The sequence below is a fragment of the Setaria italica genome, chromosome VIII, assembly GCF_000263155.2.
Source record: "Setaria italica strain Yugu1 chromosome VIII, Setaria_italica_v2.0, whole genome shotgun sequence".
NCBI lineage: Eukaryota > Viridiplantae > Streptophyta > Magnoliopsida > Poales > Poaceae > Setaria > Setaria italica.
In genome coordinates, this window is record NC_028457.1 from 12,710,260 (window position 1) to 12,726,342 (window position 16,083).

The window sequence follows — 16,083 nt, forward strand, 5'->3', positions numbered from 1 at the left end:
ATTTGATATTTTCTTCTCTTATAGGCCCTTTCTCGACTAATATGTCTCTTGCGTTATTATCAAGATTATCCCAATTTCTTGGATCATAAATATCTGAAGTGTAAATTGGTTCCTCATCAACACTAGCAGACTGTGCATGTACACCTGATGCATTTATTGTGGTCTGAGAGTCACTTACATTGTTATCATCGACGTTGATGTTAACATTTTCTTCTTGATTTCCATTAGTTGGTTCATCCGCAACAACTATTGCCAACTCATCTGGGTTCGTCGAGGCGCCCGTATTACTCTTAGGGTCATGATAACTTTTGCAAAATTTATCCATAGCTCCTCTCTGTGATTCTATCAACTCATCCACACGTCTTTTCCTTTTCCTTTTCTCGCAGCCTGATTCATATTTTCTAGACGACATGATATCCCACAATGCTGAAATTATTATAAATACACAATAGTTATAAATTGGTTAATATTAAATAACTTGTGATAGTGAATTAATAATTAATGGTGTGGAGAATTAGAAAATTGATAATCAAGCAGCCTACCTAGTTGCTGTCGCAGTCGAATAGGAACAACCTGATCTCGTTTCACGTCGAGCGAGGTTAAACAGAAGTACAGAACCGGAACAAAATCCTCACGAGACACAGCTGACAGCTCTGGAGGGGATCACGGCCACGCGCGGGAGTGCGACCGCCACGCATGCGCGATGCACGGCAGTAGGCGCGCAGCAAGCTAGCACGGCAGCAGGTTGCAGAACTTTCGGCGGCAGGCGGCGCTAGGACCTAGGGGCGACGGGGCGTGCGCGCAGGCCTGCGTGTGCGAATTTGCGATGGCCGATGGGGCCTGTCACCTGTGCGCCTGCCTTTAATTAGGATTCTAGGAACCAGAGTTGTATCGTGACTCGCTACCTTTTCCCTGCCTGGGCCTCCGTTGGGACTTGCTGACTGCCTATTCCCTGCCTGGGCCTCCGTTGGGACTTGCTGACTGCCTGGGGGTGGGGCCCCTGGGATTTGGGGGCCCAGGGCAGCCGCCCCCCCTGCCCTCCCAGGGCCGGCCCTGTCTGCGCCTGCGCGCGGTGGCCCCGGCGTTCTCCTGGTGGAAAAAGCCGAGGGTCAGGCAAGGCAGGGGCGGAAGCACGCCTGAGAGCACGGCGGCGTCCTCGGCGATGAGGCGGGCCCAGCGCCGGCACGTGGCGGCGGAGCGGACCACGTCGGCCGCGCTGGGGAGCCTGGCGAAGATGTGCGAGAGAGCGTCGTGCGGATGGAGGAGGGCCTCGCCATCGTCGTCGCTTCTGCGGCTGGTCTGCGGCAGCCAGCCTCTGCTGCAGGGCGCGGCACGGTGGGTGCCTCGGGCACGACGCGCCGGTGGCCAACGAGCGTGTATCGTTTTCCAGCCCCGTTGGCCATTGTTACTCTAGAGGGTAAAAATACTTGCACTGATTATATGAACAATTTTCATGTTCGAACGTAAAAGGATTAGAGTAGACTGTTCTGATTTGTTATTTGAATATATATAGACTAAAATATATCTATAAATAATGTGAAGCAAACACTACTAAAAAATATTTGTAGGTAAGGTTCACACCTGCTTTTCGCAGGTTTGCATGGGCTATCACCTCTGCAAATCTTTTTTTCGGACTATGCCATCCACCGCCCTAATGAACTTTTTTAAAGGGGATATCGGTGGCCTCATCTGCCCCGTCCGTCGTGGTTATTTTACAAAAAAGTCCCTTGACTTTTTAGTAATCAACCCGCAGTCCAAATGTTGAAAAGAGGGGAGCTCGGGTAGAAAAAGAAGGGAAGGGAGGGGGTTAACGGGAAAAACACTTCTCCTTTCTTCACAACAGAGAGGCGGAGGGAGATTGGGCGCGGGCGGCCGGCAGCGTCGGTGGTGCGGCGTGGGGCGGCGGCGGCGGCGGCGGGAGAGCCGGCGAAGGGGACGGCGGCGGGGGCGGGGGCTTGCGGCGGCGCAGGCACCGACCAGGCAACGTAACCAAGAATGGCCGCCCGCGTCGCCGCCACCCTCGTCGCGCTCCTCGTCGCCCTCTTCGCCGTCGCCGCCACGGCGCAGGCCCCGGCGGCGGCGCCCAAGATGGCTCCGCTGCCGCCGCCGCCCAAACGGGCCCCGATGGCCTCCCCGCCCACGCCGCCCATGGGGAGCCCGGCCTCCGCTCCCTCGGCCTCCGTCCCGGCCATGAGCCCGACGGCGGCGAAGCTGGTGTCTATGGCGCGCGACAATCCCCGCGTCGCCATCATCGACGTCAGGTACGTACGTCCGCGGGCCGATGCCTGTGCTGCGCTGCCCTACGCCGCGTCGATTTGGAAATCGGAGCGTAGAATTCTGATTTTGCCCTCTCCGTGTGTTGCTGGGGAATTCGATTGGAAACGGAAGGGACGAGGAGAGGAGCTACCAGGCGCACATCGCGGGGTCACACCACTTCGCCAGCGGCAGCTTCGCGGCGCGGATGCCGGAGCTGGTGCAGGCCGCCAGCGGCAAGGACACCCTCGTCTTCCACTGCGCTCTCAGCCAGGTCCCAGATCCGCCGCCCTCGTTTCTCTCACTTTTATCCGAAGCTCCGCACCCTGCAACTACTCTGCCCCGTTCCCTATACATACAGGGGAATCTGATTCTCCCCGGATAATGCTGTTCTAGGAACTATCGCACGTCCGTTGGCTTGATTCGCTTTTGCAAATGGAAACATATATGTGTTGGTTTGAGGCACAGATGATTGTCAGCTCAGTAGAGGTGTTGATCTTCATCTTCCTGTGGAAACTGATTATTTGCACAATGCACATCATATTAGCATTTGACTGTTAAGATGTCCACTAGACTATGCAATTGTTAAGCCAACAACAGCTTTGGTGATGCCAATTTGTTTTTGAGCGTGGTCTCCACATGTACCTTCCTCTGATTAAATTAACTGCCCTACCCTTGTAATTTCGTTAGCTTGATCATACTGGTGGCCTGCATAGTAGACCTGTATATGCACTGCTCTGTCCTGCATATTAGACTTGTATATGTAATGCTCTGTTCAGGTTTTCATGTTTGGGTCAAACTTTAGTACGAAACAAAAAAGTTTAGGATGCCTTAGCTTTAGCTAGGAATAATGATACAAGTTCAGGATTCAGAATCTTCCTTGTGGGAGGTATCTAAGAAAAAATTGCTATCCAGAGGCATTCCTTTCCTTTTCCACTGGATGGTTGTTGCAAATGACGCAATAAATCTTTCCCTTGGGGAAAAGCACAAAGGGAGTTTGTTTTGTTTTATTGACAAGCCACACAGGAAGTTAGAATTAACATGTCACATCCAATTGTAACTTCTTTTTTTTGCTTATTAAGAAATGTGTGTGAAATTGCAGATAACAACTTGCTTTTGACTTTAATGAAATATACGCTGTGATGCTGTTTTAACTTCTATAGAGAATGCAAGGCCTATGATGTTATTGCTGATTATTATGCCCATGGCTTTGGTTTTGCTAAACGCTTAAACATCCATTAACTTCCAAACATTATCTGATGAAATAGATGACCAATTGAACAGTCTTATCTAAATCTCATCATCTAGCTCTACTACCACCTGTAGTTGATAGCTAGGAGTTGTACCCACTCGATATTTCTTCTGGAGCAGAGACCTTTTACAAATTTACTCTCTAATGAATAGTGATGCTCATATCTCATGCGCTGTTAGTATCCCAAACTGTGTTAGTTTGGCAGCAGCATCGCTATTACTCCCACCGTCCCAAATTACTATTCGTTTTGGTTTTTCTAGATACATAGCCTTTGACATGCACCTAGATATATATTATGTCTAGGTACATAGCAAAAGTTATGTATCTAGAAGAGCCAAAACGAATAGTAATTTGGGACGGATGGAGTATCTGATGGCAGGAACAGCAATGCAGCAAGTCCTGTTTCCTCTGTTTTATCTGTGTTCTTTTATTCTTATAGTCTTCATTTTATATCCAAATCTTATCTTTCAGTCCAGTGCAGGGATTATATGTAAATAAAATAGTTTTTCCCCTTCCTAACTGTTGTATCACTGCACTCCAGGTGCGAGGTCCAACATGTGCTCGGATGTTCTCTGACTATCTATCGGAGACCAAGGAGGATTCAGAGATAAAGAACATCATGGTACTGGAGCTCGGGTTTAACGGATGGGAGGTTTCAGGGCAGCCTATTTGCCGCTGCACCGACGCTCCTTGCAAAGGGACGTGCTCATGAACACACGAGTTCCATGTCAGGCCTTCACAATCAACGATCAGCATGGTCGGCGGAGAACTACGTCGAGGGGTGGGAAAGAAGGCAAAATCATATGCTCAAGTTACTGATGAAGAAGAAACTTATGTTTTATGTTTTATGTTACCCGTAGCAACGCACGGGCATTTCTGCTAGTAAATAAAAAAACAATGGAAAAGCACTCAGCTAGCATGCTGCCTTTTTCTTCAACCGCCGGGCCCACCACGCCACTCACCCTACTCCGCGCGCGCATCTACCATGTCGGGCAAGTGTCACCGCTTCCCTGGCGACTGCTCCAATGTCCCACCACTATTGCTCATGCTAGCCACGATGCATGCTAGCCCACAGCTCTCCCCTACACCCTTAGCAAATTTAATTATCAGTCCTAATAAGAACCTGGCATAATATTATATAATTTTGAACTAAACATAGATAGGGTTGAGTTGAATTGTGAAGGAGGCATGGGTGCCATGATCCATTACCACCCCTACCCTCGCTCCATCAGCGGCTCCCCCACCAGCAACTCCACCGTACTAGCCTTCCTGTGCCAGCCCACATCTCTCCACCGCACCCCTTGCCCGCTCCAGCAGCAGCTTCCCATCGTACTAGCCTACCCGCTCTAGTAGCACCTTCCTTGCCCATGCCTCTCTAGTAGTACCTTCCTTGCCCATGCCTCCCAGGCTGCCACAATGTATGCCGACCCACGGCTCCGCTACCCCCCGGCTATAGCCGACCATGTCTTATGACCAGCAAAGAGATAACAAAGAGAGATGTGAGGATTCAATACTAGAGAAAACACATTTACTACCGGTTGGGAACCCCCTTTAGTACGTGCAACCGGTACTAGCAATTCGGTTCTAGAGGGAGTCCCTTTAGTACCGGTTGAGATAACCGGTACTAAAGGGTGTTAATTTTTTTTAAAAAAACCAAATCCCCGCCGCACCCCCCGTCCCCGCCCTCTGCCTGTCCCGCTGCCCCTCCACCTGCCCCGCCATTGCTGCCCTCCGTCCCGCCGCTCCGCTTCCGCCCACCGCCTCCGCCCTCGCTCGCCCGCCCGCCTCCGCCCCACCGCCGCCCGCCATCACCGGAGAGAGAGAGAGAGAGAGAGAGAGAGAGAGAGAGAGAGCTGCCCTGCTGCAGGCGGAGAGAGGAAGGAGTTAGAGAGGATGAGGAGAAAGGAAGGAGCTAGAGGATAAGGGGCCTGCTGTGCCTTGCTTTAATTTCTGGGATGGTGGCGGGGGAATGCTCTTTAGTACCTCCACCCGGTACTAATATGCCTTAGGGCCTTTAGTACCGGGTGGAGGTTCCACTTGGTACTAAAGGGGGTCACGGGGACTATCCCTTAGGCCTAAATTGAATCGGTACTGAGGTCGTGGATGAGAGGTCATCTTTCTATTAGTGATTGTAGGCTCAAATTGAACCGGTACTGAGGTCGTGGATGAGAGGTCATCTTTCTATTAGTGATTGTAGAGAACTAGGAAGGAGGTAAAATAGGAGCTTGAGGATTGGAGAGAACTAGGAAGGAGCTAATATGGGAGCTTGGGACCCACGGGCAAAACATTGTGTGCATGCACGCCTTTTTTTATTGAAGGGTTCGCACATCTTTTTCAAAACACTGCTCATATTACAAAAGGTTGATATAGAAGCGGTGTTCATATTACAAAAGATTGATTTAGAAGCGGACAGTGACATCACCAGCTTCTAGAAATTGATTTCTAGTGGCGGCGACATGAACCGTAACTACAAATTATATTGTTTTGAGAGGTGGACTATGGCATGGTCAATCCCTGTGAATGCTGATTATTAAGGGGCGGACCATGCCATGGACCCTCCTATAAAATCATCTCAATTGTAGGGACGGACCATGGCATGGACCGGAAAATAAATCTATAGGACGGTCGAAAAGTTACAGTTTGATTGAGTGCGGGGAACTCCTCATCCGTAGAAATGCACCTACAAAATTTTTATCATTGACTTCAAAAATCTTATTTAGACATATCCCGTGTAGGAAAAATAATGGAAACATGGCTACATGTATCATGAAAATCACTTGGAAACTGAAATGTGCTCAATTTAACAACATTGTTAAATGTTGTCCTTTCTGGATAGGCCTGTACTAAATTGCTAAATGTCTCCGATTCCAGCGTGTGAGTACTCTATTAATTTTAAGTAGTTTTAGAGTACTCTATGTACATTTGGATCTGTTTGCATTCATTTTTAAATTTCAATAACTTATTTTTTTCTTATATTATTTAGTGCAATATCCATCCTGGCAGAGACAATGGAGCTGATGATCGTCGACCGCTTCATGCTTCTTCAGCTCCGCTTCTGGGACGGGACCAGCAGAGAGTGGTAGCGGGTCGACGTGGGCCTGTCTCAGCGCGGAGCTTGGACAACCCAATGCAACTTCCACGAACGAGTCAACGATCTCTCTCACTCTCTCAGCTGGTTTCCCCCCTTGCCCCTTCTACGTACCATCAGAGGGAGATGCGATCGCACTCCACCGGCCAGGCACGGAGATGGTGCAATGAGGCCGTCCTCTTCTGCCGCACCGAGTACTTCAACATCTCGAGAGTGGGAGGCCATGACAACCCGTCGAGAATTAGGATTAGTTTGGCAGGATTTCAGCTCCTCCAAAAATAGCTCTAGCTCTAGTTTCTCCAGTGGAGCGGCTTCTGCAGTGAATGTGGAGTCGTTTTGAAAAACATTTGGCAGAACGGCTTCCATTATGTTTTGATGGTTGCATGGAAGAGTCAAATGTCCAATATACCTCTAGTTATGTGAAATGAATTTTATGTTTTCTCTCAATTTATAATGCCGTTTCATATGAAATCAAAATGATTAATGCATATAATTATGGATTATTCAATGATCAATATTTTTCTTTTCTTTCTTCATTTCTTTTATACCTTATCCATTCCCATTAGTTCTTTATCTTTTCACTCTACCTTATCCAATCCTCCAGCCCTCCTCCCTCCTTCCTCTGCCCCCTGTCCGCCGGCCCTCCTCCATCGTCCACTTCTGCTCTGGCCACGCCCCCAGGTGCCGCACGCGGCTCCGGCCCCACCTCGCGGCTGCCCTACTCCAACTCAGCCGCCTTCTTTGTCCGCCTCCGCCCCCACCCAACTCATCCTTTCTCCGCCTCGTTGCCCCACGAGCGGTGTGCGTCTTTGGCCCTGCTACGCCAGTCCCGTTGTCGGCGCCACCATAGCTCCATCGCTGGTGGTGGTGCTTGGCTGCACTCTCCACTCCCCCCAACACCGACCCCGCGCCGCCTTTGCTACTCCGCTGACACCGTGCCGCCTTGGCTGCTCTCTCTTGCCGCCGTGCTGCGTCCACCCCTGCTCTTTTTCCGGCCAACCGCTGCTAGTCTTCCACCGCAGCACTGCATGTGATAATGCTGCTGCCTGGGGCATTCTGGTACACAACAACGTAGGGACGGGGTGGAGCCGGAGGAACCACTATTTTTGGCTCCTCCCTCCCAGTACAAAAAGGGTTCCGGCTCCTTCATGGCTTCACGCGAGGAGCCATTCCTGGAGTGCCCATTTGGTAGAGCTTCGGTAGAAGCTGTTGCTGGAGCCGCTCTTGAAGCCCCACCAAACACCCCTTACTCCCTCCATCTTGAAAGGCATTTTAGTTTGTCCTAAGTCAAACTAGTTTAAGTTTGATCGAGATTACAAAGAAAAATATTAACATCTAATATATCAAATGAGGAAATTATGAAAATAAAATTCATAATGGATCTCTAGTTATATCAATTTACATCCTAAATATTATTGTCTTTTTCTACAAATTTAGTCAAACTTAGCACGGTTTGACTTAGGACAAACCAAAATGCCTTATATTTCAAGATGAATGCAGTAACTAGTTAGTTTTATAACTTTGCCTGGTGCACATATATGTGCACGCATGAGATCTTTAATTAATTTGCTTAATTTTTTCTTATTGTTTTTATGTCCTGCAGATTTTTTTTAAGATTTCAATTTGGATCGATTGAGTTCTTTCTACCGCCGAGTAACTCGCTAAGTCAGAATGCATACAATAGTGACGGCTAAATTCATAATTGGTGATGGAACTTACCTGCGTCACTAAAATGTCATCACTAACGTGATCCACATTAGTGATGAAACAGAACCCGTCACTAATGGACAGTTACCCATGACGGCTTTTATACAACCCCTGTCACTAATATGTATCAATAATGACGTATTTTGTGAACGTTCGCGTCACTGATGCAAATAGCAGTGACGCATTCTCTAATAAACCGATCAGTAATATTACTTACCAGTGACACCTTTTATGAATGCTCGCATCACTATTGTGACTTACCCGTGACGCGTTTTCTAATAAACCACATCACTATATCTTTTATGAATGCTCTTTATGACTAATGTAACTTTCCAGTGATAATGTTTGGACTATCCGTAACACTAATATAGATCTCTAGTGACACATTTTATGAAACTCCACGTCACTAATGTGTATGGAACGCAATGTAAACGGGAACTTGGCATGTGTTTGGTTTTGGGATCATGTGGATTAGGTTGGCTTCATCCTACTTTTGTAGGTTGGGTTTAACCCATCTCGTGTTTGGATGAGAGGGATGGGTCTGTTCCAGTTTTTTGTTTGATTGGAGGGATTGAGAAGGTTGGGATGGATGCCATTTAACACTGTTAGTCACATCTGTTGGTGGACCCACCTGTCATCCATCAGGTCCCACATGTCATCCACCTAACATTTTCTTTTACCCCACATTCTCCCGGCCTGAGCAGCTCTCGGGCTGGGAGCAGCGGCGGAGCTCCCGGCACCATCCTCCCTGTCGCTCTCTTCTCCCCGGCGCCGGCCTCCCCGCCCTTCCCTTCTCCTCGGCACTGCCCGCCCCTCCCTTCTACCCGGCGCAGCCCAGGCTCGCCCCGTTGCGCTCTCTTTCGAGTCGCCACCCCCACGGGATCCACCCCGACTAGCACCTGGTGAGGCCGTCCCTCGCCGGCCACCCTCTGCCTCACATTGCTGTCCCGGCTGCACGCTACCACGCGACTGGAGGTCGCCCCCACCCCTGCCCCACCTGCTGCTGCTGCCCCACGCACGAATGGAGACGGATGGTGTTGATGTGGGTCAAGTGCATCCGCTCGTTTTGGGTGGATGCATTCGACCTGCATCTAGGAGGAATATTTCCCTCCTATATCTGACCCAATCCAGATGCATTTCCAACCAAACGTGGATCGATAGGGTTGAATCCATTTCTACCCAGTTCGACTCTGAAACCAAACACACCCTTAAAGTAGTGACAGGCTTTTTCAAATTCCTGTCGCGGATTGGCCAAGCTCTGCATCAGCCAGGGGCGGATCTAAGACCTGGGCTGGGGGGCTGCAGCCCGAGTCCAGTCCACGTAGTTTTTAATATATGTGATGTCCTGTGCAAAAAATATGATATTAATTGGAGAAGAAAAGGTTCAGGAAGGAAGATTAGACTGTTTTTGAACACAAACTAGCAATTCAGCCCGAGGACTGCGCCAGGCAGCAGTCCCGTTCTGGGTCCGCCCCTTGCAACAGCCACCGCCAACAACTGTTTTTTCTTGCAATGCATACATACAGAGGAATATACACATCACAGGCACATACATTAGCTAATGCATCCATCAGGTTCAGTAGTTGCATCCATCTACGCATCCATCCAAAGTAGACAATCCATACATGCAGCATCCATCCATAATTCCGTTTCGCAGCAATGCATACATGTGCATCTCACAGCAGGCACATAATTAAAGTCACAACACTGCTGGATCAGCACAATGGAATTCTCCTTTTCTTGTTGATAAACTGGGGACACTAGGAAGCCGGCGAGCTCTTCTCGAAGGCTGGACAGCACGCTTTCGTCAAGCGGATCTGTTGACACTTCAAGGTCCTGCGTATTATGGAAGAGAAACACCCATTAGTAGTAAAATACAACCAACATATGAAGTGTTCTACAAACAAACAATTCTAACAGCCAGCTTAAAGTGAATTACATAACTCAATTAAAAGTAGGCAGATACATGACAATAATACTAATCGTGCAGATGAAAGCATGTATCAGAAACTGAAACTCATTTTTGTTAAGGCAGATACAGCCAGCCAACTTGATATTGTACTGTGTGTAATTCTGTATGTGTTAGTGCTAAATCATTTCTCTAGAGATCTTCTACGGTGCACAATACTACCAGGTGGTAGTATAGGTTCTTTTTTGGTATGGGTAAAATTGTAATTAGCACGACATATATTATTAGGGAATTTTTTTTGCGCGAGCTATTTCCCCACGCGCCGCCAGTCCTCCGCGCATGGCCGCCTGTCGCGCCGCGCCGCGCCGCTGACCCCGCCCCCGCCTGCGCCTCCACCGCTTGCACGCCGCCCCGCCCTCACGCCGCTACCGCCAGCTCTCGGCTGCCGCCACCGCCACCTCGCCGGCACCGCCTGCACGCCACTGAATGATTCGATTTTGGATATGGAATCGTCATCATTTAGCTTCTTAAACCAGATTCCGCAAAGTTACATCTTTTCAGACTTGGCAGAGGATTTCAGCCAAAGTGCAGGTACCTTCCATTGATATGACTGATTTCTTCCTACGTCTTAGTACCTCTTCCACCCGTCTTTGGCTTAATACATTATTTGTCTTTGGATTTCCTTTCCGCAGAAATGACGCCATTCCTCACTTCTGAAACAAATAACTTTTCTGATTTAACTGGAGGAGATCATACACGTGACTGCTGAATCATCCTTCATCCTTTTTTTTTCGGAAGCACCCCATGGACACAACATGTACTGCTGTCTCCGCTATTTACTATCCCTATAGAAATGGTTTTCATGCATTTATTGGACAAGCAAAACAGTTAGTGCCTGCTTGGGTGGGAATTCTCGTTGTTTACGCTAATAAGCCAATAATTTAGTCGATCAAGTATTTTCTTAATTTTTTAGGAAACTTCTTAATTGTTTAGGAAAACTTCTCTTAATTGTTTAGGGAAACTTCTCGTAACTTGAGTTGTTTTCTCTCTTAGTGATTTCTTCTGCTGTCAACAAACACGCATTCTGGTATTTAATGTTTTTTTTTCCTCTGCAGGTTGAGCAGCCATACATAGTGCACCAACCATCTGTACATACTCTTATGCGCAGGCAAACCTGCATTGATGGAGAACTTGAGGACCTTTTGAGTTAGCTGTCTCTTCTAGTTTCTTGTCTTAGGGCCTGTTTGGCTCTGGGGTGTTAAAATTTAACACCCGTCACATCGGATGTTTAGATGCTAATTAGGAGTATTAAACATAGGCTAATTACAAAACTAATTACACAGATGGAGTGTAATTCGTGAGACGAATCTATTAAGCCTAATTAGTTCATAATTTGACAATGTGGTGCTACAGTAACCATTTGCTAATGATGGATTAATTAGGCTTAATAGATTCATCTCGCAAATTAACACAGGGTTCTGCAATTAGTTTTATAATTAGCTCATATTTAGTTTTCTTAATTAGCATCCGAACATCCGATGTGACACTGTTAAAGTTTAGCACCTTCTATCCAAACACCCCCTTATATTGTGATGATAGGGTTGACTGGTGCTAGCTCATCATAAGGTATCACTACGGCAAACAGTAGCTTTGCCGAGTGCCTACGGCACTTAGGCACTCGGCGAAGCTCTAAAAACACTCGGCAAAGGCTTTGCCGAGTGTAACACTTGACGAATTTTCTATATTCATCACGATTTCTGCATCAATATTCTAGGAGCTCGAATCGAACTCTGGCCCATGAACCTCCCTTGCCATTGCTGTGTACTCGGTGACGCGGCTGTGGATGCTGGGATGGCTGTACGTCTCGGGCGGGTCCTCTGGGTTGAAGTCGATGTCGACCGTCGCCTTGCCCTTTTTGGACATAACCCATGCCTTGAACCGGGAGCAATCCTGGACACCATCTGACAAAGTATGATTAGAAATTATGCAGAATTGAGCGTTAGAATAAAGAAATGAATTCGCGTACCCATTTTTTCCTGTATTCATTAAGGCTCAGGCTGCCTTGATGGTGTGATGCACCGGGCATCAGCAAACGCTGCTCCCGGCAAGCAAGGTGGTGCTCCAACCACCCGGGCTGCAACCACACGTCCACCATTGTTTCCCAGCACTGGGTATGTGCTCGGAACCACCACAGAGGCACCTACATCATCAAGTGTGTGACATATAAAAAAAGAAATTAAGCGTAATTAATCTCAGAAAAAGTAAGTATCAACGTTCTATATTTACCGTCATGAGTTGTTCCTTGGTCAGGTTCATTGTCGTTGCCTCTTCTTTTTTGACCTTCATCCTTCTGTATTGAGCGTAGAAGTCGATGATGGCCTGGACGCGCTCCTTGTAGTGCATGTCCTTCACGAGCTTCTTGGTGGCTTGTTCAGAGACGGAGGCCGCCCTGGCCTCGAATCCCTCGTGACATCTGTAGAGTCCTGCATATAGACGCGATGTATACAATTATTATTTAAAGAATGCCCAGTGAAGGTGATGTATTAAGCAATGTAGTGCGAGGAATACTTACCCACAGCTCAACCTTCACCCGCTCCGCCTTGTTGGAGAATCTCTTGTTCTCATGACCAGCGACATCGGCGGCGGCGACGTAGTGGTCCCACATGTAGGCCGGCTCCTGCTGTCTAGCGAACACCACCAAGCCAGGGAAGTGTAGCCTGCACAAAAGGCCAAAGATGTCGTTGACCTTGCGGTTGTGAGCATCCCCACTGAGCTTAATTCAACTCCTGCACAAGTGATTAATATAAATTATTAGTTTCTATTGTAATTTTCAACATATCAAAATTATTGAGAATATCTAAAGTAACTTACTTTGCCCCAGTGGGTTCAATCAGCGGGCGTCTATGAAGAGGTATCAGTCGCCTCGGGAGGGACGAGGGACCTCGCAACCAGATCTTGGACTGGGAATCCTCTGCCTCCTCCCCCTCCTCCCCTCTCTCTTGCTCCTGCTCCTGCTCCTCCTGTACCTCCTTCTCGTCACTAGAGGCGTGCGCGGAAGGTACCTCCTCCTCCTCAGATGACGGGGGGGGGGGGGGGGGGGCAGGCGACGGGGGCCTCACCCCTTTACCCTTCCCTTAACCCCTTCCTCAACCCTTGCCTCCACCCTGGACCTCTACCTCCTCCATTTCCTCGACCAGTGGCTCACCCCTGCCTCGAGGCCTCCCTCGACCCCTCCATGAAGCTGACCCTGAACCTGACCCTGAAGCTCCAGCTTTGAATTTTTCGTAAAGCGTCGCGATCTTTCTCGTACTGCCCACCATTGTTCAATCACCTGTAATTAAAAAGAGTAAACCAATCAGCACAGATAAACAACACATACTTAGAAAGATATGCAAAATAAACTGAACATGGTATGACAAATAATAAATAAATTAGTATGGCTTATACATGTATTAGAAATAACTGTCATGATCGGGATTAGCTGGATTATAAGTCTCATCATCACTATCACGCGTGTTGATATAATCATGCCCGTGCTCCGAAGGAGGAATGTCGTCATCACTGTCCTCTCCTAACTGTAATTGCTGAAGTAATTCTAAGTCCTTCATATCCTGAACCTCATCTCCAGCGTCCTCGTCAGCAACCCTTTCATTGTCTCCTTCTAATCCGATCACTTCGGTTAAGTCTATCTCAAAACTCCCTTCGAGCCCATCTTCTTGGAAGAACTCTTCGTCATATGTGTTGGGGTCTATGTTCTAATCTTCATTGTTTGGTATAGGTAGTTTACCGTGTGGCGATACCTTGTACACAACATCCCAACCCTTAAGACGGTCGTCGGTTTGGCACGGGTATGCAGATAATAAACTTGTGTGGCCTGTTGAGCCACAATATAGACATCGTCTCCTGGTAACATGGATGATTACTGAATTTTGACTAGCCCAAGATTAGGGGCCCACCTCACGATTGATGGATCAAACCAATGGCATTTGAATATGACTAGATTAAGAGGTTTGCAACCATGAAAAGTTAGTTTGTATATTTATTCAATTCTTCCGTATTACTCGACCCCATCAAAGCCTGGCGTAAAAGCTCCGGTATTTGTGGTTCTTCGATTGGGCCAACTCAGCTTGTGGCTTGTTGTGTGAAAGCGATATCCATTGACGTCATAACCAGTAAACGATCTGACCCTATAGGCATAGCCATCAGCAACCCGTCTCAACTCGACATTCATAAACGCATCGGTTTGGCCCTGCAAGTTCAAGTAGGGTGGTTCGTTATATTATTCGCATGTACGAGCAACTTGTAATATCAAACTAAGTACGAGCTAAATTGGACTGTACCTTCTATTTGAACGAAGAAATGAAATCGGGCATTCCATTTCCCGCACCCTCTGTGAGAAGAGTCTCAGCTTTGTGCGGGGTAGGTTCTCTTGATTTATGCCAGAATTGATGATGAAATTCCCTGTACCAACAAGAAACATGCGAGTTGGACACAGAATAGTGACTACTTGAGAACAAGTTTGTTGAGAGCGTCTAACTGAGCACGAACTGCGGCTAAGGTCATCATCTGCGGTGCGGGGGTCGTTAACTATGACATCTTTCGTAAAGTTTTTGATGTCTCGTCTGAATGGATGGTGAGGAGGGAGGAATTGTTGATGTTTGCTGAACAAAGAATACTCGCCACCCTTTGTCAACCAAATGAACTTCAAAGAAGCCTTGCATACTAGGCATGAGAACTTTCCTTGAACCCACCAGCGGCAAAAAATATCATATGCCGACAAGTCATGCAGGGAGTACTGGTACCAAACATGCATCTTGAAGTTTGTCTTTGTAGCTCGGTCGTATGTCCATACCCCTACCTCCCAATCACGGACCAAATCATCAATCGAAGGCTCCATGTACACACTCATATTATTCTCCGGGTGTTCTGGAATTATCAATGACAAAAATATGTTGTGTCATTGAAAGAGGATGCCAGGGGCGAGATTGAGGGGGATAACGAACATGGGCGAACAAGTGTACGGGGCAGCCACCATTCCATAAGGATTGAACCCATCTGTTGCCAGCGCAACATGTACATTACGGGCCTCTAAAGCTTTCTCACGATAAATCGCATCAAACCTTGTCTAGGATTCACCATCGGATGGGTGTACCAACTTCTCAGGATTGTATCGACATCCGTTTTGGTGCCATATCATGTGTTTCGCGGATTCTTCAGTCATGTAAAGCTATTGGATCCTCGGTACGAAAGGAAGGTACCGTAAGATCTTCACAGGGATTGCGAGTTGCTTCTTCTGACCATCACCAGAGTCTACCTCCAAAAACCTAGACGATTCACACTTCACATAGTACTTTGCCTTTGCATTCTCTTTCCTAAATAAGATGCATCCCTTTGGGCAAGCATGTATCTGCTCGTATGGCATCTTAAGTGCACAAAGGAGTTTCTATGCCTCATACATGCTCTTTGGCAAGATGAAACCCTACGGGAGCTGTTGGGATACGAGATAGGCTACGCTAGTGTAAAATAAATTTTTTTCTACCATGTAAACCAGGAAAACTGCCGTATATGGCTCACGGGATTACCACTCGACGCACTGGTGCGGAAGATGTAGAATCAAGTTGGGGGCAGCGAAGTCGATCAGCATAGTCGAACACGTAGTCGATCACGTCGACGTCGAGCAGCTCCTCAGCAGCTCGTCCACGTACAGCAAGATCTTTCTCGTGCCGCGGCTCGTCGTCGGCTCGTCCAAGTGTTACTAGTGCAACACCTCCAAGGTATCCACACGTGCAGGGAGGGAGCGTCGCAAGCTGGACTCATCATCATATTCCTCACCTCTCCCACGATCGGCTTCACCATGGTAGATCCACCTGGTAT

At 47.8% G+C, this 16,083-nt stretch overlaps 1 protein-coding gene across 1 annotated transcript; it reads left to right on the forward strand.

Annotated features, from left to right (window-relative positions):
- The first annotated feature begins 1,810 nt into the window (after positions 1–1,810).
- On the forward strand, positions 1,811–4,442 carry LOC101764284 (arsenate reductase 2.2). The gene is made up of 3 exons (XM_004979053.2): positions 1,811–2,261; positions 2,389–2,527; positions 4,047–4,442. Exons 1-3 carry the CDS (start codon positions 1,996–1,998, stop codon positions 4,215–4,217), a joined length of 576 nt encoding a protein of 191 aa, XP_004979110.1. The 5' UTR covers positions 1,811–1,995; the 3' UTR covers positions 4,218–4,442.
- The last annotated feature ends 11,641 nt before the right edge of the window (positions 4,443–16,083 follow it).

Excerpts from the sequence above, each read along its gene's own strand:
- LOC101764284 (XM_004979053.2), top strand. The coding sequence starts at position 1,996 with ATGGCCGCCCGCGTCGCCGCCACCCTCGTCGCGCTCCTCGTCGCCCTC. Across the intron at positions 2,262-2,388 it reads GTCGCCATCATCGACGTCAG|GGACGAGGAGAGGAGCTACC; the intron begins GTACGTACGTCC and ends TGGAAACGGAAG. Across the intron at positions 2,528-4,046 it reads TCCACTGCGCTCTCAGCCAG|GTGCGAGGTCCAACATGTGC; the intron begins GTCCCAGATCCG and ends ACTGCACTCCAG.